Source organism: Lepisma saccharinum, chromosome 8 (genome assembly GCF_977018435.1).
Source record: "Lepisma saccharinum chromosome 8, izLepSacc3.1, whole genome shotgun sequence".
In the NCBI taxonomy this organism is placed as follows: domain Eukaryota; kingdom Metazoa; phylum Arthropoda; class Insecta; order Zygentoma; family Lepismatidae; genus Lepisma; species Lepisma saccharinum.
The window spans coordinates 93,936,776-93,964,681 of NC_139236.1; the positions used below are offsets into that span (position 1 = coordinate 93,936,776).

The 27,906-nt window shown below is 47.9% G+C and overlaps 2 protein-coding genes across 2 annotated transcripts in view; one reads left to right on the forward strand and one right to left on the reverse strand.

Annotated features, from left to right (window-relative positions):
• Nucleotides 1–27,906, reverse strand: part of LOC145991310 (uncharacterized) — a 106,199-nt gene that overhangs the window by 40,139 nt on the left and 38,154 nt on the right. The window lies entirely within an intron of this gene.
• Nucleotides 11,438–27,674, forward strand: LOC145991660 (uncharacterized). Its single transcript, XM_083127725.1, has 5 exons — nucleotides 11,438–11,512; nucleotides 21,814–21,922; nucleotides 23,487–23,769; nucleotides 25,473–25,604; nucleotides 26,729–27,674. Exons 2-5 carry the CDS (start codon nucleotides 21,823–21,825, stop codon nucleotides 26,937–26,939), a joined length of 726 nt encoding a protein of 241 aa, XP_082983851.1. The 5' UTR covers nucleotides 11,438–11,512; nucleotides 21,814–21,822; the 3' UTR covers nucleotides 26,940–27,674.

Consider the following 27,906-nt stretch of genomic DNA (forward strand, 5'->3'; position numbering starts at 1 on the left):
TAGTCCTTTGGCGACGCTGGCTTTGAGGGGCCCCTTGTCCTTTGGCGACGCTGGCTTTGAGGGGCCCCTAGTCCTTTGGCGACGCTGGCTTTGAGGGGCCCCTAGTCCTTTGGCGACGCTGGCTTTGAGGGGCCCCTTGTCCTTTGGCGACGCTGGCTTTGAGGGGCCCCTTGTCCTTTGGCGACGCTGGCTTTGAGGGGCCCCTAGTCCTTTGGCGACGCTGGCTTTGAGGGGCCCCTTGTCCTTTGGCGACGCTGGCTTTGAGGGGCCCCTAGTCCTTTGGCGACGCTGGCTTTGAGGGGCCCCTAGTCCTTTGGCGACGCTGGCTTTGAGGGGCCCCTTGTCCTTTGGCGACGCTGGCTTTGAGGGGCCCCTTGTCCTTTGGCGACGCTGGCTTTGAGGGGCCCCTAGTCCTTTGGCGACGCTGGCTTTGAGGGGCCCCTTGTCCTTTGGCGACGCTGGCTTTGAGGGGCCCCTAGTCCTTTGGCGACGCTGGCTTTGAGGGGCCCCTTGTCCTTTGGCGACGCTGGCTTTGAGGGGCCCCTTGTCCTTTGGCGACGCTGGCTTTGAGGGGCCCCTTGTCCTTTGGCGACGCTGGCTTTGAGGGGCCCCTAGTCCTTTGGCGACGCTGGCTTTGAGGGGCCCCTTGTCCTTTGGCGACGCTGGCTTTGAGGGGCCCCTAGTCCTTTGGCGACGCTGGCTTTGAGGGGCCCCTTGTCCTTTGGCGACGCTGGCTTTGAGGGGCCCCTAGTCCTTTGGCGACGCTGGCTTTGAGGGGCCCCTTGTCCTTTGGCGACGCTGGCTTTGAGGGGCCCCTTGTCCTTTGGCGACGCTGGCTTTGAGGGGCCCCTAGTCCTTTGGCGACGCTGGCTTTGAGGGGCCCCTTGTCCTTTGGCGACGCTGGCTTTGAGGGGCCCCTAGTCCTTTGGCGACGCTGGCTTTGAGGGGCCCCTTGTCCTTTGGCGACGCTGGCTTTGAGGGGCCCCTTGTCCTTTGGCGACGCTGGCTTTGAGGGGCCCCTAGTCCTTTGGCGACGCTGGCTTTGAGGGGCCCCTTGTCCTTTGGCGACGCTGGCTTTGAGGGGCCCCTAGTCCTTTGGCGACGCTGGCTTTGAGGGGCCCCTAGTCCTTTGGCGACGCTGGCTTTGAGGGGCCCCTAGTCCTTTGGCGACGCTGGCTTTGAGGGGCCCCTTGTCCTTTGGCGACGCTGGCTTTGAGGGGCCCCTAGTCCTTTGGCGACGCTGGCTTTGAGGGGCCCCTTGTCCTTTGGCGACGCTGGCTTTGAGGGGCCCCTTGTCCTTTGGCGACGCTGGCTTTGAGGGGCCCCTAGTCCTTTGGCGACGCTGGCTTTGAGGGGCCCCTTGTCCTTTGGCGACGCTGGCTTTGAGGGGCCCCTAGTCCTTTGGCGACGCTGGCTTTGAGGGGCCCCTAGTCCTTTGGCGACGCTGGCTTTGAGGGGCCCCTTGTCCTTTGGCGACGCTGGCTTTGAGGGGCCCCTTGTCCTTTGGCGACGCTGGCTTTGAGGGGCCCCTAGTCCTTTGGCGACGCTGGCTTTGAGGGGCCCCTTGTCCTTTGGCGACGCTGGCTTTGAGGGGCCCCTAGTCCTTTGGCGACGCTGGCTTTGAGGGGCCCCTAGTCCTTTGGCGACGCTGGCTTTGAGGGGCCCCTTGTCCTTTGGCGACGCTGGCTTTGAGGGGCCCCTTGTCCTTTGGCGACGCTGGCTTTGAGGGGCCCCTTGTCCTTTGGCGACGCTGGCTTTGAGGGGCCCCTTGTCCTTTGGCGACGCTGGCTTTGAGGGGCCCCTTGTCCTTTGGCGACGCTGGCTTTGAGGGGCCCCTTGTCCTTTGGCGACGCTGGCTTTGAGGGGCCCCTAGTCCTTTGGCGACGCTGGCTTTGAGGGGCCCCTAGTCCTTTGGCGACGCTGGCTTTGAGGGGCCCCTAGTCCTTTGGCGACGCTGGCTTTGAGGGGCCCCTAGTCCTTTGGCGACGCTGGCTTTGAGGGGCCCCTTGTCCTTTGGCGACGCTGGCTTTGAGGGGCCCCTTGTCCTTTGGCGACGCTGGCTTTGAGGGGCCCCTAGTCCTTTGGCGACGCTGGCTTTGAGGGGCCCCTTGTCCTTTGGCGACGCTGGCTTTGAGGGGCCCCTAGTCCTTTGGCGACGCTGGCTTTGAGGGGCCCCTAGTCCTTTGGCGACGCTGGCTTTGAGGGGCCCCTTGTCCTTTGGCGACGCTGGCTTTGAGGAGCCCCTTGTCCTTTGGCGACCCTGGCTTTGAGGGGCCCCTAGTCCTTTGGCGACGCTGGCTTTGAGGGGCCCCTTGTCCTTTGGCGACGCTGGCTTTGAGGGGCCCCTAGTCCTTTGGCGACGCTGGCTTTGAGGGGCCCCTAGTCCTTTGGCGACGCTGGCTTTGAGGGGCCCCTTGTCCTTTGGCGACGCTGGCTTTGAGGGGCCCCTTGTCCTTTGGCGACGCTGGCTTTGAGGGGCCCCTAGTCCTTTGGCGACGCTGGCTTTGAGGGGCCCCTTGTCCTTTGGCGACGCTGGCTTTGAGGGGCCCCTAGTCCTTTGGCGACGCTGGCTTTGAGGGGCCCCTAGTCCTTTGGCGACGCTGGCTTTGAGGGGCCCCTTGTCCTTTGGCGACGCTGGCTTTGAGGGGCCCCTTGTCCTTTGGCGACGCTGGCTTTGAGGGGCCCCTAGTCCTTTGGCGACGCTGGCTTTGAGGGGCCCCTTGTCCTTTGGCGACGCTGGCTTTGAGGGGCCCCTAGTCCTTTGGCGACGCTGGCTTTGAGGGGCCCCTTGTCCTTTGGCGACGCTGGCTTTGAGGGGCCCCTTGTCCTTTGGCGACGCTGGCTTTGAGGGGCCCCTTGTCCTTTGGCGACGCTGGCTTTGAGGGGCCCCTAGTCCTTTGGCGACGCTGGCTTTGAGGGGCCCCTTGTCCTTTGGCGACGCTGGCTTTGAGGGGCCCCTAGTCCTTTGGCGACGCTGGCTTTGAGGGGCCCCTTGTCCTTTGGCGACGCTGGCTTTGAGGGGCCCCTAGTCCTTTGGCGACGCTGGCTTTGAGGGGCCCCTTGTCCTTTGGCGACGCTGGCTTTGAGGGGCCCCTTGTCCTTTGGCGACGCTGGCTTTGAGGGGCCCCTTGTCCTTTGGCGACGCTGGCTTTGAGGGGCCCCTAGTCCTTTGGCGACGCTGGCTTTGAGGGGCCCCTTGTCCTTTGGCGACGCTGGCTTTGAGGGGCCCCTTGTCCTTTGGCGACGCTGGCTTTGAGGGGCCCCTTGTCCTTTGGCGACGCTGGCTTTGAGGGGCCCCTAGTCCTTTGGCGACGCTGGCTTTGAGGGGCCCCTTGTCCTTTGGCGACGCTGGCTTTGAGGGGCCCCTAGTCCTTTGGCGACGCTGGCTTTGAGGGGCCCCTTGTCCTTTTGGCGACGCTGGCTTTGAGGGGCCCCTAGTCCTTTGGCGACGCTGGCTTTGAGGGGCCCCTAGTCCTTTGGCGACGCTGGCTTTGAGGGGCCCCTAGTCCTTTGGCGACGCTGGCTTTGAGGGGCCCCTTGTCCTTTGGCGACGCTGGCTTTGAGGGGCCCCTTGTCCTTTGGCGACGCTGGCTTTGAGGGGCCCCTTGTCCTTTGGCGACGCTGGCTTTGAGGGGCCCCTAGTCCTTTGGCGACGCTGGCTTTGAGGGCCCCTTGTCCTTTGGCGACGCTGGCTTTGAGGGGCCCCTAGTCCTTTGGCGACGCTGGCTTTGAGGGGCCCCTTGTCCTTTGGCGACGCTGGCTTTGAGGGGCCCCTAGTCCTTTGGCGACGCTGGCTTTGAGGGGCCCCTTGTCCTTTGGCGACGCTGGCTTTGAGGGGCCCCTTGTCCTTTGGCGACGCTGGCTTTGAGGGGCCCCTAGTCCTTTGGCGACGCTGGCTTTGAGGGGCCCCTTGTCCTTTGGCGACGCTGGCTTTGAGGGGCCCCTTGTCCTTTGGCGACGCTGGCTTTGAGGGGCCCCTTGTCCTTTGGCGACGCTGGCTTTGAGGGGCCCCTTGTCCTTTGGCGACGCTGGCTTTGAGGGGCCCCTAGTCCTTTGGCGACGCTGGCTTTGAGGGGCCCCTTGTCCTTTGGCGACGCTGGCTTTGAGGGGCCCCTAGTCCTTTGGCGACACTGGCTTTGAGGGGCCCCTAGTCCTTTGGCGACGCTGGCTTTGAGGGGCCCCTAGTCCTTTGGCGACGCTGGCTTTGAGGGGCCCCTTGTCCTTTGGCGACGCTGGCTTTGAGGGGCCCCTAGTCCTTTGGCGACGCTGGCTTTGAGGGGCCCCTTGTCCTTTGGCGACGCTGGCTTTGAGGGGCCCCTTGTCCTTTGGCGACGCTGGCTTTGAGGGGCCCCTAGTCCTTTGGCGACGCTGGCTTTGAGGGGCCCCTTGTCCTTTGGCGACGCTGGCTTTGAGGGGCCCCTAGTCCTTTGGCGACGCTGGCTTTGAGGGGCCCCTAGTCCTTTGGCGACGCTGGCTTTGAGGGGCCCCTTGTCCTTTGGCGACGCTGGCTTTGAGGGGCCCCTTGTCCTTTGGCGACGCTGGCTTTGAGGGGCCCCTAGTCCTTTGGCGACGCTGGCTTTGAGGGGCCCCTTGTCCTTTGGCGACGCTGGCTTTGAGGGGCCCCTAGTCCTTTGGCGACGCTGGCTTTGAGGGGCCCCTAGTCCTTTGGCGACGCTGGCTTTGAGGGGCCCCTTGTCCTTTGGCGACGCTGGCTTTGAGGGGCCCCTTGTCCTTTGGCGACGCTGGCTTTGAGGGGCCCCTTGTCCTTTGGCGACGCTGGCTTTGAGGGGCCCCTTGTCCTTTGGCGACGCTGGCTTTGAGGGGCCCCTTGTCCTTTGGCGACGCTGGCTTTGAGGGGCCCCTTGTCCTTTGGCGACGCTGGCTTTGAGGGGCCCCTAGTCCTTTGGCGACGCTGGCTTTGAGGGGCCCCTTGTCCTTTGGCGACGCTGGCTTTGAGGGGCCCCTAGTCCTTTGGCGACGCTGGCTTTGAGGGGCCCCTAGTCCTTTGGCGACGCTGGCTTTGAGGGGCCCCTTGTCCTTTGGCGACGCTGGCTTTGAGGGGCCCCTTGTCCTTTGGCGACGCTGGCTTTGAGGGGCCCCTAGTCCTTTGGCGACGCTGGCTTTGAGGGGCCCCTTGTCCTTTGGCGACGCTGGCTTTGAGGGGCCCCTAGTCCTTTGGCGACGCTGGCTTTGAGGGGCCCCTAGTCCTTTGGCGACGCTGGCTTTGAGGGGCCCCTTGTCCTTTGGCGACGCTGGCTTTGAGGGGCCCCTTGTCCTTTGGCGACGCTGGCTTTGAGGGGCCCCTAGTCCTTTGGCGACGCTGGCTTTGAGGGGCCCCTTGTCCTTTGGCGACGCTGGCTTTGAGGGGCCCCTAGTCCTTTGGCGACGCTGGCTTTGAGGGGCCCCTAGTCCTTTGGCGACGCTGGCTTTGAGGGGCCCCTTGTCCTTTGGCGACGCTGGCTTTGAGGGGCCCCTTGTCCTTTGGCGACGCTGGCTTTGAGGGGCCCCTAGTCCTTTGGCGACGCTGGCTTTGAGGGGCCCCTTGTCCTTTGGCGACGCTGGCTTTGAGGGGCCCCTAGTCCTTTGGCGACGCTGGCTTTGAGGGGCCCCTAGTCCTTTGGCGACGCTGGCTTTGAGGGGCCCCTTGTCCTTTGGCGACGCTGGCTTTGAGGGGCCCCTTGTCCTTTGGCGACGCTGGCTTTGAGGGGCCCCTAGTCCTTTGGCGACGCTGGCTTTGAGGGGCCCCTTGTCCTTTGGCGACGCTGGCTTTGAGGGGCCCCTAGTCCTTTGGCGACGCTGGCTTTGAGGGGCCCCTAGTCCTTTGGCGACGCTGGCTTTGAGGGGCCCCTTGTCCTTTGGCGACGCTGGCTTTGAGGGGCCCCTTGTCCTTTGGCGACGCTGGCTTTGAGGGGCCCCTAGTCCTTTGGCGACGCTGGCTTTGAGGGGCCCCTTGTCCTTTGGCGACGCTGGCTTTGAGGGGCCCCTAGTCCTTTGGCGACGCTGGCTTTGAGGGGCCCCTTGTCCTTTGGCGACGCTGGCTTTGAGGGGCCCCTAGTCCTTTGGCGACGCTGGATTTGAGGGGCCCCTTGTCCTTTGGCGACGCTGGCTTTGAGGGGCCCCTTGTCCTTTGGCGACGCTGGCTTTGAGGGGCCCCTAGTCCTTTGGCGACGCTGGCTTTGAGGGGCCCCTTGTCCTTTGGCGACGCTGGCTTTGAGGGGCCCCTAGTCCTTTGGCGACGCTGGCTTTGAGGGGCCCCTTGTCCTTTGGCGACGCTGGCTTTGAGGGGCCCCTTGTCCTTTGGCGACGCTGGCTTTGAGGGGCCCCTAGTCCTTTGGCGACGCTGGCTTTGAGGGGCCCCTTGTCCTTTGGCGACGCTGGCTTTGAGGGGCCCCTAGTCCTTTGGCGACGCTGGCTTTGAGGGGCCCCTAGTCCTTTGGCGACGCTGGCTTTGAGGGGCCCCTAGTCCTTTGGCGACGCTGGCTTTGAGGGGCCCCTTGTCCTTTGGCGACGCTGGCTTTGAGGGGCCCCTAGTCCTTTGGCGACGCTGGCTTTGAGGGGCCCCTTGTCCTTTGGCGACGCTGGCTTTGAGGGGCCCCTTGTCCTTTGGCGACGCTGGCTTTGAGGGGCCCCTAGTCCTTTGGCGACGCTGGCTTTGAGGGGCCCCTTGTCCTTTGGCGACGCTGGCTTTGAGGGGCCCCTAGTCCTTTGGCGACGCTGGCTTTGAGGGGCCCCTAGTCCTTTGGCGACGCTGGCTTTGAGGGGCCCCTTGTCCTTTGGCGACGCTGGCTTTGAGGGGCCCCTTGTCCTTTGGCGACGCTGGCTTTGAGGGGCCCCTAGTCCTTTGGCGACGCTGGCTTTGAGGGGCCCCTTGTCCTTTGGCGACGCTGGCTTTGAGGGGCCCCTAGTCCTTTGGCGACGCTGGCTTTGAGGGGCCCCTAGTCCTTTGGCGACGCTGGCTTTGAGGGGCCCCTTGTCCTTTGGCGACGCTGGCTTTGAGGGGCCCCTTGTCCTTTGGCGACGCTGGCTTTGAGGGGCCCCTAGTCCTTTGGCGACGCTGGCTTTGAGGGGCCCCTTGTCCTTTGGCGACGCTGGCTTTGAGGGGCCCCTAGTCCTTTGGCGACGCTGGCTTTGAGGGGCCCCTTGTCCTTTGGCGACGCTGGCTTTGAGGGGCCCCTTGTCCTTTGGCGACGCTGGCTTTGAGGGGCCCCTTGTCCTTTGGCGACGCTGGCTTTGAGGGGCCCCTAGTCCTTTGGCGACGCTGGCTTTGAGGGGCCCCTTGTCCTTTGGCGACGCTAGCTTTGAGGGGCCCCTAGTCCTTTGGCGACGCTGGCTTTGAGGGGCCCCTTGTCCTTTGGCGACGCTGGCTTTGAGGGGCCCCTTGTCCTTTGGCGACGCTGGCTTTGAGGGGCCCCTAGTCCTTTGGCGACGCTGGCTTTGAGGGGCCCCTTGTCCTTTGGCGACGCTGGCTTTGAGGGGCCCCTTGTCCTTTGGCGACGCTGGCTTTGAGGGGCCCCTTGTCCTTTGGCGACGCTGGCTTTGAGGGGCCCCTAGTCCTTTGGCGACGCTGGCTTTGAGGGGCCCCTAGTCCTTTGGCGACGCTGGCTTTGAGGGGCCCCTTGTCCTTTGGCGACGCTGGCTTTGAGGGGCCCCTTGTCCTTTGGCGACGCTGGCTTTGAGGGGCCCCTAGTCCTTTGGCGACGCTGGCTTTGAGGGGCCCCTTGTCCTTTGGCGACGCTGGCTTTGAGGGGCCCCTAGTCCTTTGGCGACGCTGGCTTTGAGGGGCCCCTTGTCCTTTGGCGACGCTGGCTTTGAGGGGCCCCTTGTCCTTTGGCGACGCTGGCTTTGAGGGGCCCCTTGTCCTTTGGCGACGCTGGCTTTGAGGGGCCCCTAGTCCTTTGGCGACGCTGGCTTTGAGGGGCCCCTTGTCCTTTGGCGACGCTGGCTTTGAGGGGCCCCTAGTCCTTTGGCGACGCTGGCTTTGAGGGGCCCCTTGTCCTTTGGCGACGCTGGCTTTGAGGGGCCCCTAGTCCTTTGGCGACGCTGGCTTTGAGGGGCCCCTTGTCCTTTGGCGACGCTGGCTTTGAGGGGCCCCTTGTCCTTTGGCGACGCTGGCTTTGAGGGGCCCCTTGTCCTTTAGCGACGCTGGCTTTGAGGGGCCCCTAGTCCTTTGGCGACGCTGGCTTTGAGGGGCCCCTAGTCCTTTGGCGACGCTGGCTTTGAGGGGCCCCTAGTCCTTTGGCGACGCTGGCTTTGAGGGGCCCCTTGTCCTTTGGCGACGCTGGCTTTGAGGGGCCCCTTGTCCTTTGGCGACGCTGGCTTTGAGGGGCCCCTAGTCCTTTGGCGACGCTGGCTTTGAGGGGCCCCTTGTCCTTTGGCGACGCTGGCTTTGAGGGGCCCCTAGTCCTTTGGCGACGCTGGCTTTGAGGGGCCCCTAGTCCTTTGGCGACGCTGGCTTTGAGGGGCCCCTTGTCCTTTGGCGACGCTGGCTTTGAGGGGCCCCTTGTCCTTTGGCGACGCTGGCTTTGAGGGGCCCCTAGTCCTTTGGCGACGCTGGCTTTGAGGGGCCCCTTGTCCTTTGGCGACGCTGGCTTTGAGGGGCCCCTAGTCCTTTGGCGACGCTGGCTTTGAGGGGCCCCTTGTCCTTTGGCGACGCTGGCTTTGAGGGGCCCCTTGTCCTTTGGCGACGCTGGCTTTGAGGGGCCCCTAGTCCTTTGGCGACGCTGGCTTTGAGGGGCCCCTTGTCCTTTGGCGACGCTGGCTTTGAGGGGCCCCTAGTCCTTTGGCGACGCTGGCTTTGAGGGGCCCCTAGTCCTTTGGCGACGCTGGCTTTGAGGGGCCCCTTGTCCTTTGGCGACGCTGGCTTTGAGGGGCCCCTAGTCCTTTGGCGACGCTGGCTTTGAGGGGCCCCTTGTCCTTTGGCGACGCTGGCTTTGAGGGGCCCCTAGTCCTTTGGCGACGCTGGCTTTGAGGGGCCCCTAGTCCTTTGGCGACGCTGGCTTTGAGGGGCCCCTTGTCCTTTGGCGACGCTGGCTTTGAGGGGCCCCTTGTCCTTTGGCGACGCTGGCTTTGAGGGGCCCCTAGTCCTTTGGCGACGCTGGCTTTGAGGGGCCCCTTGTCCTTTGGCGACGCTGGCTTTGAGGGGCCCCTAGTCCTTTGGCGACGCTGGCTTTGAGGGGCCCCTAGTCCTTTGGCGACGCTGGCTTTGAGGGGCCCCTTGTCCTTTGGCGACGCTGGCTTTGAGGGGCCCCTTGTCCTTTGGCGACGCTGGCTTTGAGGGGCCCCTAGTCCTTTGGCGACGCTGGCTTTGAGGGGCCCCTTGTCCTTTGGCGACGCTGGCTTTGAGGGGCCCCTAGTCCTTTGGCGACGCTGGCTTTGAGGGGCCCCTAGTCCTTTGGCGACGCTGGCTTTGAGGGGCCCCTTGTCCTTTGGCGACGCTGGCTTTGAGGGGCCCCTTGTCCTTTGGCGACGCTGGCTTTGAGGGGCCCCTAGTCCTTTGGCGACGCTGGCTTTGAGGGGCCCCTTGTCCTTTGGCGACGCTGGCTTTGAGGGGCCCCTAGTCCTTTGGCGACGCTGGCTTTGAGGGGCCCCTTGTCCTTTGGCGACGCTGGCTTTGAGGGGCCCCTTGTCCTTTGGCGACGCTGGCTTTGAGGGGCCCCTAGTCCTTTGGCGACGCTGGCTTTGAGGGGCCCCTTGTCCTTTGGCGACGCTGGCTTTGAGGGGCCCCTTGTCCTTTGGCGACGCTGGCTTTGAGGGGCCCCTTGTCCTTTGGCGACGCTGGCTTTGAGGGGCCCCTTGTCCTTTGGGGACGCTGGCTTTGAGGGGCCCCTTGTCCTTTGGGGACGCTGGCTTTGAGGGGCCCCTAGTCCTTTGGCGACGCTGGCTTTGAGGGGCCCCTAGTCCTTTGGCGACGCTGGCTTTGAGGGGCCCCTAGTCCTTTGGCGACGCTGGCTTTGAGGGGCCCCTTGTCCTTTGGCGACGCTGGCTTTGAGGGGCCCCTTGTCCTTTGGCGACGCTGGCTTTGAGGGGCCCCTTGTCCTTTGGCGACGCTGGCTTTGAGGGGCCCCTTGTCCTTTGGGGACGCTATCTTTGGTGGACACCCTGGTCTTTGCCACGCTGTCTTTTGGGGCCCCTTGTCCTTTGACGACGCTGTCTTTTGGGGCCCCTTGTCTTTTGGCTCCTCTTGTCCTCTGGCGACGGTGTCTTTATAGAACCCTTTGTTCATTGCCGACGTTGTCTTTAGGGAACGGCTTGCCCTTTGGCGGTGATGTCTTTACGAGAACTAGGCTTTTGGCGATACCTTGTTTTTTGGGCTGTGTTAATGGATTGAATGCCGAAATAATGTTTACGGCCACCTGATGGAAGGTAAAGTCCCTAATTATTATTTTTATGCGTAATATTATTGTCAGTAATGGTTCGCATTAATTTTCTCAGGCTCTGTCAACATCAAGCTGCATAATCACAATCTGATCGTTACCTTTACGTAAATCATACTAAAATAGAATAAACTTCGTATTCTACCACAGCAAACAAGTGTTTTACTTATTTAATTTGGACTTGTAAGTCTTCCTGGAACCCCTCTAAATAAGCATTTCTGTGTATATATAAATGCCCACCCGAATTTATCAATATTATCTCCTCCCCAAACTGTCAAAATTTTCTGGCGCAACACCTGGGGGATTGATTCCGACACAAGCATTTACAATAATTTATAATTCGAATAGCATTCATTAAACCATAAACATTAATTGTGACTGGACCTTATTTTTTTGTTCTTTGTTATTAACGGAATCTCGCAAAGGAACACCCGTGCTTAGGCCGGTACTCGAGTGTGAGTCGACCACTGAACACATTTGCCGGGTGATTTATTCACGCACCCCAACACTCACTAACACTCCACCAAAGTTTCCACAAAGGTTCATTTTATGGTTATTTTGCTTATAAATTTACCCTTACACCCCGCTAAATACGAATTTGCATCCTCCTCCCCATTTGAAAACTCTGGGGAAATCCCAGGCTTGGCCGGGGAGAGAGAGAGAGAGAGTATCGTTGAATTTGTCTCTAAGCATTGTTTTGAAACAAACTTGCAGAACGGATTCTGCATTCGCTATCTACTACATCACGGAGGTCGGCCGGAACGGGAACGCGTTGTAATTACCATGTGTGGACGTGCGTATGAATCGCCCCTCCCGACACACACGCCGTTGAAATTGCTGATGACGTTACAAAAGGCATGTGTCAACGTGTCGCACTGTTTGCGACGGCCTACGTCAACGCTGGGCGTTCATCACCCGGCCCCACCTCGAGACGAGAAGAGATGCAAACGGATGCTGGGCTTTCTTCCAGCCCTGTCGAATGCTCGGGGAGGGAAGTGACGTCACGACGAGCAGCGGGAAAATGCGTATAAGAGAGCGACGGGAGTCGATGCGTGAAGACTTCTGATCTTCTCCGCTGGACGACGACATCTTGACCTCTGTCATCTCCCGGCTTCCAAGGAGACAGCATCGCAACACACGTAAGTAGGGATATGCATGTGAGCGACACACAAGCTTCGGCGTCATTTGGGGTCTAACTTTGGGGGTGGGGGCAGAATCGAACTTGGGACCAGTGCTATAGATCCAAACGTTTCACAGGGTATACGCTAGGTTTCTTGAAATGTTAAGTGGAGACCAAGTGTCCATTAGTTGTGGATTATATTTTCATTAAATATATGGATGTAATCAGTTAACTTTCCCAAAAAAGAAGTCCCTCATGGTAGAATACTGACGATATACCGATAATTGTCATAAAAGAGCCACATCAGATATTTGAAAAATACAACTAATATGAAATGTCATACGTGTACGGAAGGCATTTGAAGGAAACAAATGTGAAACGTGTATTCCAATTATAACAATTAAACATAAAAGGCTATCAGTAGTATTTTACAGGCTACAGTACAGCGTCTTAGTGTATTTCATGTTCTTGTTAATATTACTTTTATGGTATATTAACAACTTTCATAAGATTGTTAATTACACTAAAAGTGAAAAACATCGGAAACCTTACATAAAAAAGCAGAATAGGAACAGAAAAAGCAACTGTTCTCTGCCCCCGTATACCCTCAATTACAGCCCTACTTGGGACAACTTTGGAGGGAAAGAATCGAACATGGGGATTCACTTTGGGAGGGCAGAATCGAAAAGTTTTCCATCGCCCAGGTCTATTTTGCAAACGAACTGTTGCGAAATCATAAAAATTACTCTTTCTTACTTCGCTTCTCACGCCACACGAGGTTAACAAAAATAACCATTAGTTGTAATTTGTAGTAAATCTTTAAATTTTGATAGCCAAATGCCTCCTTACGGTTATGCAGAAATTCAGAAATTACATGTGTGTATAAGTCGTATATTGAAAAAAGAGATAATATTTCCTGTGCAATTTGCATTTGGTCTGGAAAGATGAGTTGTGACAAAATCCAATAAGACAAACTATTATGATACATGTGAATTACTCTATGCATGTTCTACACTAGAATCATGTTCGAAATACATGAGTATCAATAAAAACAGTTATATGTGATATTACTTAATTTGTAGATCGAATGAATGGCACTATACTTTAGAAATTATCATAAAATGTACATTTTTCAACCGTTAAAATTTAACAGTCTGCCTGCTAATTTTCAAAAACAGAACGCGACAGTTTTTTGCTCAAATATGAATATTTTATCATGCATAAAGATAGATAATGATGATGCAGTTGCTTGCACCATGAATACGTTTTTAAACATTGAACCATTGAAAGTACATTAATTAGTTTAACTATCATATGACCGTTAATGCTTTAAAAACAACTATGGTTAGTTTTTCCGGTAGTTGGATGGAAGCGGTCCCAGAACATCAATGTAGAATGTGACTTTGTATCTGAAAAATGTAAATTCACTGCAGCTTCATACGTAGAATGTACTGGCACCGAGGCTTGGATTTCTGTATCTGACTTATAATATCGTGAGACCCCTGTACACAGATTCAATTACCGGTATACAAGGGAGCGGCTAGGGGGTTTTCTGTGACTTACAGGCCGTAAATTACAGCAACTATTATTATTATTACCATTATTGTTATTTTACAGTATCCTTCGGCACGTAAAAACATAGATCAGAGGTACAGTAGGTTAAGTGGTCTGACTCTGATCGATGTCTGTGCATTGTGAAAAAGTACAAAAAGAAAAAGGACTGTTCGTTCATCAACAAAGTGATAGGCTAGATGCTAATTGAAAGGAAGAAAGGCGAATCCTGTCTCTATATAAATAGTAGACTCAAGTCTGAACTTGTATACAACACCAAAGTATTTTATAGCAATAATAATAATAACAATTATTATTATTATTATAAACATTCTATGACTACCCCCCTTGAGAAAATATCCTGCGGGCGCCCTTGCCGGTTTACGTTTTTGGCCAAGTTAGTATGTCAGATGGTTAGTTATATTTTTAATACGTATTTTTACATTTCAAATATCAAATTAAATATCAAATTTCAAATAACAAAGAACATAGATGTCCAGGCTAGAACTCGAACTCGGGAAGTTTGATGGCAAGACAAAGTCGACCACTTAACGCAATCGACCACACTTGTGGGAACAGTGCACTGTCTGCAGAAGTTGTATTATTTTTGTAGACCTTGCAGACCTTAAGAATTTGTCTTTCACTTGACCGTGAAATCGTTGATTTCCCAGCCACCACCCACTCTAGGATTGGAAGAGAGTTGAAAAAAGAGAATATTCAAAGTCAATTATCTTCTCTCTCTTTGTCTGTAATAATTGATTTTTCATGATTTGAAAATTCACAGAAATTAAAATAAATTTCTTATTTGGGTTGGTTGTATGAACGGCCAATGAGGCCGAAACACTGCTGCTTAAATAAAGATCCATTCAATTCTATTATATTAACTAAGAGGCATTTTTTTTTTTGTGTCCCACCCATGACACAAAATTGTTCACTTACAATTATAAATCTGGGAAAGTATTTTAAAGGTAGTTATGTTTAGTTTCATAATTCATTGCACAGAAACTGTAAGAAAAATGTTGTTTAACTATCAGTAGAATAGTTACTTTAATGTCAAAAATCTGGGAGTCGCACCCGTGATAATGGAATGTCCCCATAGGATAAGCCTCGATCAAACATTCACCGAGCTAACATATTTCATTTCAAATCCTGAATAAAGAACTTAACAATTCTCCACAGCAAGAACTTGAATTTGTATTACTTATTGTATAATGTATACTCAAGCGACTAAAGGGAGCTTCTGCCGGGAATCGAATCCTTGATTCTTTAAAATTCCAGCAATTTATTCAGGATCATCAAACTGGAGGGATGGAAGGACATTTTGAAGTTGCACACAGACAAGGAGATGCTAACAACCAAAGATGGTACTGAGACTAGATAAATTTCGGGCTCCCTTAAATTTTGAGACGTCCTTAAACCGATACGAGAACTAAACTCGACAACTATCGAGACGAGACAGACCTCTGTAAAGTCGATACCGAGCCTTAAGGCCGAATCACACGGAACTGGAAATCCAGTTGGTTGGCGCTGAAATGGCTACCTGACCGGAAGTGATGGCTGCCTGGCTCGGTGATTGGTCTTGAGGAATAGGCCATGTTCTAATTGCAACTGCCTTTCCCCGACTTGATTCTGTGAAACAGCCAATCAGAGCAAAGTTTGGCCATGTGAAGATAATCAGCGAGTTTGCGAAGGAGAGTTTTTTGTCTGTGGTTTCCGCACTGGCGGTTTCAGGATTCGTGAACAAGGGGTATGGTAAGCAAAGCAGCGCCCGACCCCCCTATACTATTTTTTTTCTAGCAATTTTATATGTAGTATCTGTATGACGATTTTTTTATGTTTAATAATACAGTATAATTAACGTAAGAATTTTTTGGAATATACAGCCCTAGTAAAAAGCATCCCATATTATACAGGCATATTTGTATGCTTCTAACGAAACTATTAACATTTAATTATTAATATTTAGAGTCTAATAATTAAATAATATAATTAATGTCTCTACATTGTTAATGCCTTTTGCATTTGTTATAATAAAACCTAGTACATGATACGAGATATTACATACAATATTTTTTCAATATGTGTTCCGAAAGACGAAAGTTAACTTATGATCGATCATTGATTTCTTTCCTCCTTCCAAAATATTACCATCCACTTTACACTCTTAAGCAGATGAAATCTACCTTTCTCTTGTGGCGTCGGTGCCGTAAGGTTTATTTAATTTTCCTCTATTTGCACTGAAATGTTTGTGCATGTTAAAAATACCAAGGTTAACAGTAGAGTTTACAAAAGAAGCCTACGAGAGCCGTACGATCTGAATCTATCAATGCAATGCGAAATATTAACATTTATGCACAAGTTTTGTTCAACAAACATCATCAATAATTCATCGAGTCCATCTTGTGTCATGGTGGTTCTTATTTTGATTACATCTGTCAACTTCGAGAAACTTCTCTCTACTCTGGCTGTTGAAATTGGTATGCACAAACATGATCTAATGATTGACTTTACTGTTGAGTAAAGAACAGTTGTCGCTGAAGATCTGAAACACTCCACCAATAAGGGAATGGTCCTAGCTTCAGAAAACTGCGCAGAAATCAGACATTTAAATGCTAAATTCCAAGTCCAGGAATCGCGTCTCGATTTTTTTCACATATCACATATTATTACAGATCATTTGTGTCTGGTATAACAAAATACAAAATGCACACATATTATCATTTATTAAACCTTAAGTTATTGAGAGACAAGCAAAACACGTAACCTGCTGCCCCTGAGAAGAAAGTTTAAAGAAATGCATAATATTTTTTTCAAACATCTTACCCCATTAGGTACCGTGTTAACCCTGAACATTAAGATTTTTGGTGATAAGTATACATACCAACATAAAGAAAACTAGAAGCCACAAAGAAGAAATCGGGAATTTCTGAGTTCCGAACAGTATAATTACATGTCTAAATTTGATTTTCTTTGGGGGACGATAAACGAGAATTTGTTTGTTGCTTTTAGAATCATTAAGACGACCCTACGTATGAGAAATCGGTGAAACTATAGAATCAGGTACGACTACGTCACTCAAATACTCGCCCAAAACGTATGGTTTGGTTAACTTTTTTTTCTCAGGGGCGAAATGTTACGTGTTCTGATTATTTCTCAATAGCTTAACTTCACGGACGAAAGGTTGGTTAAATAACTCACGTTTCGTTTTGTTGTTGTTAGCCGTACCTAATACTATACGTAGTTTTACCAAGAAATATCCAATTCTTGCAGCAATATTTTATTGTGATTTCAAAAGAAAAAGCCAGGAGAGAAGCAAATACAAAAACACTAAACCTGACATAACTAATGTTATCCAAAATTCAAGTGTCAATATCTCTAGTTTCGAAACTCGAATCGCAAATTTTTTTCACTATGCTACTGTTCGGGAAAAGTGTACAAAAATGATTCTCTAGAAGTTAGCTGTTTTTGAATGATTTCAATAACACATGATTTGGAACGTTTCAGAAAATTATTCATGAAAGTAGACTGACGCAAGATAGCCTTTTCCCGTTCTCTCTGCCTCTTCCTATTTTCTGCCCCTGACAGTTTTTTTTTCTTTGCTATACTCATTTTCATTGGATGCGAAAACTGAAAACCTGTTAAGACCGTACTCTTCTAATGCGTGCGATTCACTTACTACCAGACCACAACTGAGTATCCGAAGGAAGCAATACTAGGAACAAGTTTTTTAAAAAAATGTTTATCGTGCCGCTTATTGTTGTGGATTATTAAAATGTTCAAAAACGTCCAGTAGCCCTTTCGAACAGCCGCGTTCTGAAGAAGTGAACGGAAATAGAAACACAGACAATTTAATTCGTAAAAGTGAGAATGGATCTTATAAGAGATTGTTGACGTTAGATAGGGTGACAAGACACTCTTTTAAAGAGTATTATACTCTTTTAGAGGTTCAAATACTCTATAGGCTACTATTTTCAATTTGCAAAATTCCCCAAATATACTATTTTCCTTGCTATTTAATTTCAATCATTATTTTACGCGTAAAAATGCCTTAAAATCCACAGAACGGAAAACGTCAAGATGTCAACAAACTGAAGTATTTACTCCTTGACTCAAGAACAATTTCAAGAGTCATTTTCATATTCCATGAACAAGAAAATTCATTGGAATTTAATGATAATGATTAGGGCTGAGCTGATACCGATACTCTTACCGATTCCCACCGATACCGATACTTGAAAATTGCAATAATTAAAATTTGTTCAAAATATTGATCAATATTGGTGTGTAAATATTCTCCTCCAATTATATGCATCAACATACCAAGAAATTTGCTTTAGAATATTCAAGAATTGCATCAGAATATTAAAATAGATATTATGTAGTCACAAAATATAGTTTTTCGTGCAAAATTAGTGTAAAATAAAAAGGAAGTTTTAATTTTGCAAAATTTTCAGGATAATTAGACTGTCAAAAAGTCGCGCGGGATTTTTGTGGACCCCGTGAAAGACCAAAACGCCGGAAAGTATCGACTGGTATCGGTAGCTGGATTCCAACCGATACTTTCCGATACCGATACCACTGGTATAGGCCGATACCGATATATCGGTATCGGCTGAGCCCTAATAATGATATTACTGTGCAATTTCAAAAGCCGTTGAAAAACATCTTGAAGATTGGGGGGGAAAGAAAAGAAACAATGATGGGTAAGTGGAGGTCAGTACAGGCTGGGTCAAATTTGGTTGGTTGATTTAGTGTTTTAAGTCCACTTTATGCACAGTAAGGATAATCGGGACTGGACCTACAGTTTAAAGTGGAATCCGAACCACTATGTGCCCCCACCGGGTATCGAACCCGGGACCCCTTGATTACAAGGCGACGACGTAACCACTGCGCCATCGGGGAGGCCCGGGTCAAATTTAAAAGTGATTGTGCCTCTTATAAAATTCTTATTTACTCTGCCTGGTACAAATGTTGGTTGTGAAAGACTTCAGTGTTATTAAAACTTATTGGCGAGAGGAAAAAGTACACTCCTGGTGTCAACACTCGAACAAGTAATGAATGTGAAATTCAATGTGGAAATGACCACAATAAAGGACGATTTAAACATATTCAAGAAAGCAAAATCATCCCAGAAGTATTTGTAATTAGCTATTTACATTAGACCCATAAGTAATTTGAATATGTATAGTGTAGGCCTATTTTATAGGGGCTATAATAGAAGCAATAACAAATAGCCACCCTTATTTTCGTTTTCTTTTTGTTTTGTGCATGCGCACCTTCAACCTATCGACTAAACTCTTTTTGGTCAACAAATATCTGGTCACCCTACGTTAGAGGAGAGGTTCCGCGCGATTGTTGACAGTTGATTGAAGCAGCAAACAAAAGGAACGGTGTTTTTAGGATTTTTTTCCTCTTACATATCTCCAAAATGTTTCAGTGGAACTTTGCAACGTGGAAGTTGGTTGCATAGCAACAAATATGCGCAAGAACATGAACAAGTTTACCCCAAAGGGTGCATTCAGTAAATAAAATCCGGCCACGTTCTGTCTTCATGTCGTCCCGGCGTCCGTCAAACAACATGGGATACGGCCGTACCATCGTAACCCCCTGGAGCAGCCGGTGGGTTTCCGAGTTTCTCGAAAAAGAAAAAAGTCAAGAGATGACGTGCAGTGCATTCGTGTTCAGTTCATTAATATTTAGGTATTTATGCAAAGCGACGAGATGTGTACGTGACAAATATGATTACCCGAAAATTAAAATCCTTATCATTACCAGTGTATTAAATGTTTAATTTTTTTTAATGCATCCTGCGAATCTCATGTACTAATATGCACACCAGAGTTCTTTAAAAAGCTTGTTGTACGCACTGATTACCATATTTTTTTCGAACCAATCTCTAGCCCATACTTTTCTCTTTAATTTTTAATAAAAGCACAAAGATCCCCTACAATATTCTTAAAATTGCTCGTCCATCTTTACAAATGATCTGCTCTGCGCAATGTCTTATGGGAACAAAAGTCTATTGACAAGTACGGTAACAAGTATCGTGTGAGGCGAAAACTAGCAAATGGGTAGCCAGTCCAGCGCCAACTAGGGCATTCCTACTGGAAATCCACTTCCTTGTGATTCGGGCTTTAGTGTCCCAGACTTCTCCTCTCTTTCGAGAATTTGGTATGTTATTTAATTTTACGTAGATCAAATTTACTATAATATGGAACTCCTTCAGACAGATAAACGTACTACATATTGCTCATAGTAATTGTAGTGTCAATCCATTAGTGGTAATTGGAAGCCTGCGCTGCGTGATTTCATGTATGGTTAGGATAAAATCCCATTTATCGAGGCATCGGATCAGGAAAAATTTTCAGGTGGAAAAAAATGTTTTCCATAACGACCTCTATACTCTGTCCCGGGAATCGTTGGAGCAAGCGAACGAAAATAAGTCTGCGCACGTAGTGACTCGCGAAGGCTAGAGCAATGAACACGCGAGAGCGAACGGTATTCCGCAGAGGGGAAAAGCGACTACAGCTACCAGCAATTTGCAGGAGCGTGTACTGCTTCACTCCGCCCACTCTGTTCTTGCCCTTCTTTACAGTTATGAGCGACCTTGCTCCACATATTCCAGGGATACGTTGTACACCCAACGGCGAAAGAAACAGACGAATTGTCCACCACCATTTTCATCCAGTCTGCATTACACAACGTGATAACAATAAATTGAAATAAATACGTCAATAAGCAGAGGGCAATACCTGTTTCCAACCAACATAGTTTCATTCCTTAAAAGAACACAGGATGGGGAATAAAAGAGTAATGAAAATAGTGATGGACAATTTGCCTACCATTATCTTTGCCGTTGACTGTACAAACTCATACATGGACACGCTGTATATGGTGTTCATACTATATATTTCGAGAATATCGCCAGAGATCCCGAGTTTGAATCCCTGCCTGGGCATGGGTGTTCTTTGTGAGTGCCCCTTCATCAATTTCATCATATCATCCAGGGTGTGACATCCTGGGGGGCAGGGGGTATTTTCCCCAACAAAAATCTTGGCTTCAAAAGTCCCCCCACCAAAAATTTTCGGGGAACAGAGATTTTGTCATAACAACCGAAGGCGAGCAAATATTTTTTACTTCTAATATCGAAAAGGCACAAAGTAGTGTTGTGAGTGTTGCATACTTAAGATATACATCAAAAATAATAATAATAATAATAATGTATTGTATATATTAATTTACTTGTATATTTATTGTTATACATATGTAATATGTATATATATATATATATATATATTTATTTATTTATTTGTGTATGTGTGTGTGTGTGTGTGTGTGTGTGTGTGTGTGTAGATTAAGATCTTCTCATCCCTCACCAATCTTGAATGATTTCGCACATTGATATCATCACTCATCCTCACCTTCCCGATTAGCCAAATGTTGAGACCGACACACTGCCAAGTCTTGTCTCAATATCATCCCTACCCATAAACCTGTGCGTAGTCTACCCGAATAGAAAATTCAGCCGAGAGTGCTTAGAGCGTCATTTCATCCACTTTCTGCACAAATAGCAGAGGACATGTTACTATTAGTGAGCATTTCTCTTTTGTTATTCATTTTTTCAGTTATCCGAGTTAACCTTTCCGACTTTCCACGCATCGTGCTCTGCTGGCTACGCATAACTTTCTCCAGAAACTCTTGCTCTAAGAAATGCATACATTTCAACGTTCTTTCTTGCGTGCGTTTCAATGATGCATTCACGAAAAAGATGCTATTAGGTAAACACTTTCAGAATACTCTCTGCTCTTCACAACGATCTGGTTATTGTAAAGTTCTGCATGGCATGTTATTGTGTTGCTTCTTTTGTCTATGTCAAGAGTTCTTATTATTTCGATTATCCTAGTGAATTAGAAAATAGACGCAGAATAAGAAATATAAATAGTTTTAGTTTATGAAGTAATAAAAGCCTTTATTGAATAGAAGCGTCGCGACCATCTGAGCTCACCGTGAAATAATATTACCCAATTCTTCTGCCCACCAAAATGAGACATTTTCAAAAGATTACACATTGAGATGTGTACATGCCTAAGGAAGAGAAAAAAGAATGAGAGAGAGTAATGAAATAGAAAGAGCAGGGACAAAGAATAAATGATTGAAGGGGAGAGAAACAAAGGAAAGAGAGAAAGAAAAGGATAGAAAACAATTAAGTAATAAATAGATAAACACAGGAAGAAAGATAATATGGAGAGAGAAAGAGTTAGACAAAATGATAGAAAAACATGGGAAATAAGAGAGAAAAACAGACGAAGAAAGAAAGGAAGATAAACAGAAGGGAAAAGAGATAGAAAAGAAGAAAGTGGATAAACAGAATAATGACAGAAACAAAGATAAATAAAGACAGGGAGGGAAACAAATATAAAGAAGGAGAGAGATAGAAACAGAAAACGAGAGAAAAGTAGAAAAATGAGAGAGAAACAGAGAGAAAGGAAGTGATAGAGAAACAGAAGAAGAAATAGCGAGAGAAACAAAGACAAACAGAGAAAGGGAAGAGATAGAGAGACACAAAGAGTGAGCAAGAGAGACTAAGAACGTATAAAAAGAGGTTTAGACTAGCCATGAGCACAATGTTTCGTCCACCCTTGAGTCCTCCCAAATATGTCGCCACTGCTTTTGGCCTCGGCACCACTACTACTATTGGATTACTCGCTCATGCATTCATGTGGGTCTGATTTGTAAACGTGTTCCTTATATCTTTCCTGTCTGTTGCAGGGACAGAGAATGAAGTCGCTGCTTGTTTTGGCCGCGCTGGTGGTAGCTGCGACGGCGAGGAAGGACAAACTGGACACAGACAACTTTGAGGAGAAGGTCACAGAGCTTCGTAAGTTAACTCTTCAGGTAAAACGAAACAATTCATTACAGGACACGTGCTTTGGAAGGCCCAGCAGTTAAAATGCATCAGACTACGTCTTTATGCAATAATCACTGCAGGAATTATTTTCAAGTCAATCAGCTGAAAGATTTGAGGTGTCTTATTTAGGTGTTCTAAAATTTCAGAGGTTAATCTTTTATATATAAAAATGGATGTATATGTGTGTGTGTGAGTGGGTGTGTATATATGTTTGTTCCGGCATAACTCTCGAACGCCTGGAGCAATTCCAACCAAACTTGGTACACGTATCACTTGGAATCTGGAAAGAATATTTTTTGGTTAAGACACCCCTGACACCCCTAGGGGTGGGGTGGGAAGGGGTGACATGTAAAAATAATCGAGAACGACCGATATTAAATTCCGCACAAACAGACATCCGTGACTCTATGCAATCCCACACAACGATAGTGTTTCTCGGGTTGTCTAACATTCAGGCTGTGTTGCGAATGGAATCCATAGTTTTCGTGACACTCTCAATGCGGTTCAACTACAATTTCATCACCTATCGGCAATGGGGAGTGAGGGTGAAATATAAAATGCCACAAATGACCTAAATTAGTGTCGAATCCATAGTTTTCGGAGTCGCTAAGCTAATTGGTGACATTCACAATCACATTTAAAATTAGTTACATTTTACACTATAGTTAGAATTCATTATTTTCCTGTCTAATACAAGATTGGGATAAATAAATAAATACCCGGGCAACGCCGGGTAATCAGCTGGTCAATAATAAAATACCGTATACAAATATGTTCTTTAAACTCATATAGTACCGATGATATCTTCCTCTTTAGTGATCAACTCTGAGGTCGGTCTCCTCATTTTTTTTTTCCATTTGAAGAAATTTACGCCTCTCCCTTCCTAGATACTTTTATGCTAGCTTCGTATTTCCTTCTTTTCTTTCTTTGTTTAACTTGTCGTCGTATTTACGGAAGACAGACAGTGGTACTGGTTTACATTTGGTTGTAGAATTTCTTCATTTATTGTTTTCTACTAACGCCTCAATTTCTTAGCAATTGAAATCGTGAGTGATTTGTTTGATATATTTGGACCTGTCCATGTTTTTCTCCTATTTTGATTTATTGATTGATTTGGTTCATTTTCCGTCCCTTTTTTGCAACTTTTGGCTAATCGCGAAGACGAGGATGAATGATGGTATGATGAAATTGATGAAGGGAACCTGGGACCTCTGGCGTCGTAGCACCACAATCCACACAAGCATACGGGATTCCTCTCACAAATATGGCGGGGTGACCAGGTCTAATCTCTTTCTATGCCCATCAGAAAGCTACTCGGGACTTCACATAAGCTGTTGGCCTGGGAGTTAAAAAGTTATGTTTATCCCAAAACCACTAACGGCCGAGGTCTAGAAAGTGTGGAGCCCAGCCTCAATTATCTAATCATCCTTTTTTCATGTATAAATGTGCTTGTGTGTTACAAATATAACTACACCCAAGAGACTTGCGTAAAATAGTACTTATATGATGTTAACTGCAGTGTCTGCTTTTCTAGTTCCGAGGATAGGCTACGGGGACCTGGCCACACTGTTCGCCGTGAAGCTGAAGGTGGTGTTCCTGGTGCTGGCGGTGGGAGTGGTCCTCGTCATCGTCGCCAAGTTCTTCACCGGGGGCTTCCACCTCGGCGAGGGTTGCGGAGGGGGCGGCTTCGACCAAACGTTCGCCAACACCTTCGACTCGTACGGGCCCCCGTCCCACGGGTCCCAGGGGGGCTCCTACGGGTACGGGCGGGCGGCCAAAGCCAATGACGTCAACTTCTTCCACAGGATCCTCAAGAGGTGAGCTCAACTATTATCTCCCTTATACATGTATTTTCTCCTTTATCCCTCATTACACACAGACGTAATTTATGAAAATTTGGGTGGTAGCATTGCATCATCTCTTGTGAAGAACTCTTGCGCCGCTGGGAAATTACCTTTTCTGCTTGTGCAGCAAGAGGATTCAAACTACGCTGAACCTTTTCAAGAGGTGGACATAATTTAAAATAGGTTTATACCCAGTACATGACTTTGCAAACAATACACAGGCTTACATCCTTGTCTGTAGTTTTGGCCAGTTAATGTCTGGACGACGAGATGAAAATAACATTTTTTCATAACTTCAATCGTAATCACAAAATCACAAGTACAGTGACAATTAGCGTTATACGAGACACTCAAGGTTATTAGAAGTATACAGGAAGGATTCATTCGAAATCACTGCCGTTCACTCGCAAAATGCCGAAAACACGAAAAGTGTTTTTCTTTTCTCTTCTATTTTATTCACGTCGTTAGGCAGCTGCATTTAGGTTAATCCATCTTCCTAGTATTGGAAACGGGTGATATCACCAACAAAAGATTAAAGTAACTAACAAACTCTCTAGCTTTCTTAAACCCGAAGATTTATGGCAGCAGCAACACAAGTCTTCCATCTGTCCCTATCCTGGGCAAGATCAATTCAATTTTTCATCCTTACCGATTTCCTTTAGGTTCATCTCAACGCTATCCCTCCATCTTTGTCTTGGCCTTCCTACAAGTCTCTTACCACCAGGTTTCCCAACAAGAATCCTGTAAAATCTTCGTTTCTTTCCCATTCGTGCCACATGCCGTGCCCTAATATCCGGACATGCATACAAATTATTTAGTTCTAAATTATGTAATCTTCTCTCACCTGTTTCCTCATCCCTTTAGGTTCAAATATTTTTCTAAGGATTTTTCTTTCAAATACAAAAGATTATAACAATTAGAAGTATGAATTAAAACTTGATTAACCAACACTTCTTCCTAGATAACGATTGTGACATAATTAATCAATTTCGAAGCAAAACATTTTCAAATCACTTAAAATATGAAGGATAATGTACGAAACTGTAGATGAACGCACAGGGCGTTACACCCTGGAATGATAAAGCTTGTTTTAAGTTATCTTTATCACAGGATGGGCTACAGCCCACCGTGAAAGAGTTTCAGACTATCGTCCTGTCCACCCAATTAGGCTGTATCAGAATAGTAAAACAAGATTCACAGATAAAAGAAAAGAAAGGATAAAGTTTGAGGAAAAAGATTAACAGAGAGAAAGAGAGATGGAAAAAAGAAGAAAATTAGATACGTGAAACGGAAAGGAGAGAGTATAAAGATAAATTTGGAGAGCAAGAGAAGCAGAAACCTTGAAAAAGGAGAGTCTAAGAACGAAATCTGGAAAGAAAAATGGGAGAAAGGTAGAGGGTGGAAAGAAAGAGAAAAACAGAGGATAATGGGAAGAGCAAGAATATAATCATATTCAGCCACGATCACCTTAAATATTTCGTTCACCCTCCCGAAGACAATTGTCTCGAGACGCCACTGATCCTTATGCTCAAATACTTATGCTCATCAAACTTGGACCAACAGTAAAATTTGGATGTAAATTACTGTGCAATTATACTAGGACCGTTGTCATATTTTCTACTTTCTGTGTTACTTGTGCATTATTCTGTGACTAACTCTGTGTTCTCTCCCGACAGCATTGACTTCGTTGATCTCGGGTTCAGTGCCTTGGAGGTGCAGAACGAGGCCTGCAGGAAACGGCTCGTTTGCGAGGTAGATCAGCTGGCCAGCAAACACGCTGTTGTGGGATTCGCTCTCAAACTTATAGGGTAAGGCAGATCTCTTACATTATTTACTTTGGGTAGACTTTACCTCTCTGAAGAATAAATGAAACTGAAATTGATTTTGAAAGTATTGCAAAATAATATTAATTTTCAAGAGCAATTTTGAAAATAAAAAAAAAGCTGGAAATGGTTTTATTTAACTTAAAAACTATTTAACTTATGTGTTTGTTGTATACCTACTTTATATTCAGACAGAGTTTAAAAGACGAATCAAACTAGAGCGCAATGTGCCTTTACGAGGCGCCGAATCAGGCGCCCCTGGATTTCAAGGCTGCTACTCTACCGGCCGTTGGTCCGACTACCACGATGGTAACCAGGGTTCGATTCTCGGGGTGGGTGAACTAAGGATGGAATTTTCCCGGTCTTGACCCTTCAAAGCTGCTCTGGGGCTCACCCAGCCTCGAATCAATGGGTACCAGGGACATGCATCCCTGGGGCCGAGCGTGATTCTGATCACATCATCGCGACTATGGCCGAGATGAAGAATATGTGGAACTCTGCCTCCACATCACACCATATGCCTTCACTACATGTGTGCACATGCACGAGTACGTTTACCTTACTATACCGACAAGGTTAAATAAAACTTGTTTCGAAATCATTGGTTTTATTATTGTTGTTCCACGATTGTCGATGTTAAATAGGTTTGACACTAATCAAGCGTCATATGCAATTCGGAAACTAACCATAGCAGCGTTTCACACCGCATTGGTGTAATGTACAAAAAAATGCAGTTGATGTGGCAACAGCGCAAATTGTGCCAGAGACTTAGTTACTTGTTCCCGAGTATAATGCCGATTGCCTCCTTGCCCTGTAAGTCAATACGCCCGTGCTGCACAAACTGAATATAAAGAACTCGGAATACAAATGGTGTAAGTCCATACACACTGTTTTCGAGATATTGAGTTTCAAAGCCTTTCTGAAACAGCAGTGAAATGATTAAATCATTACATGATTCTTATTTTATTAGTCCCATGAAACAATAGCATTGCGGGGGAAAGTATTCAGGACCTATCTCGTATATTTAATTTCCGGACTTACACCATAGGTATTCGGAACGCCTCATGCATTGGCATAAAATCTAATTCTTTCGCATTTCTCTTTTACAGACCAAGCTTGTCTAGGTACAGAGGGAAGGAAAACTCCATCATCAAAGACTGTGCCATCTTGTACTCTGATTGTACCGATTCAAAACTAGATCTCTTCAGGACGAAGAAACCCCCTCAGCCCCCTCTAAACGCGACGGAGACGCCATCGAGCAAGGAAGCAGCTGACGGAGTGGAGGCGGTCATCAAAAATTCCCCCAGCCACCACACGTAGTGCAACCACTGGTACACAAAGTATTTAACAAGAAATAACTTTTACACGAACAACCACGAGTGAAAAACTTATGATTATATCAGTTTACTATTGATATTTTTTAAATAGTTAAGTTACGGCTATAACACTAATGAAATCCATTTTTTGAAAATGGAAAGTTATGTAAATGGATTCTGAACTAGACATTCAATAAATAAAGTATTCCTGGAGCAGGTTACAACACTGGTCTCTCCACGGGGAGACTTGTCATGAAATGTCTGTCCTCTCTCAGCCACGCACATTAACGACTTGGATCTCACGGCGTGTAAATTAACCAAGGGAGACATGTCTCCCCTCCGTTGAGAAATGTGCCTACTTTTGGGTTTGCAGGTTCGGGGTAGGTAGCTTTTAAAACTCTCTCTTATATTATTGTTGTCATGAATCATTTCTTAGTTCAGTTCCATATAGTTCTGAGAAAATATCAAAATGCATAACCATAAACAAAGTTGAAATAAATGTTAACGGCGTTTTTCGATGAAGTTCCCCCTTGAAATGGTTTCCAAATTTCCCGCAGATATTATTGTAATTACAATAAGAGTACTGTATTTAATTTATTATACAGTCAAGAAATCGCAGCTTGCTAAAAATAAATAAAATCGTTGCTTTTCTGGCCTACTGCAACAGTTGAAACAAATACATTAGCTTTTTCAAACAGTAGCCATTTTACTCTTACGAATACTCTTAATGAAGATGATGAGTTGAGTAAAGAAAACAATGTTTTTATGCTGTAATTGCGTTATATTGTTTTGTTTTCTGAAAAGAATAGCTCCTTTTACCAAGCTAGAGAAAATTTGTAGTTGACTAAATGAATATTATTACCCATCGTTGATTTCCATGTAATATTTAAAATTGGCATGTGATTGGGACAGTGAAAATTGACAAGGAACTTTATCCAGCTCCAAATGGGTGCAAAATTTAAAATATTCTA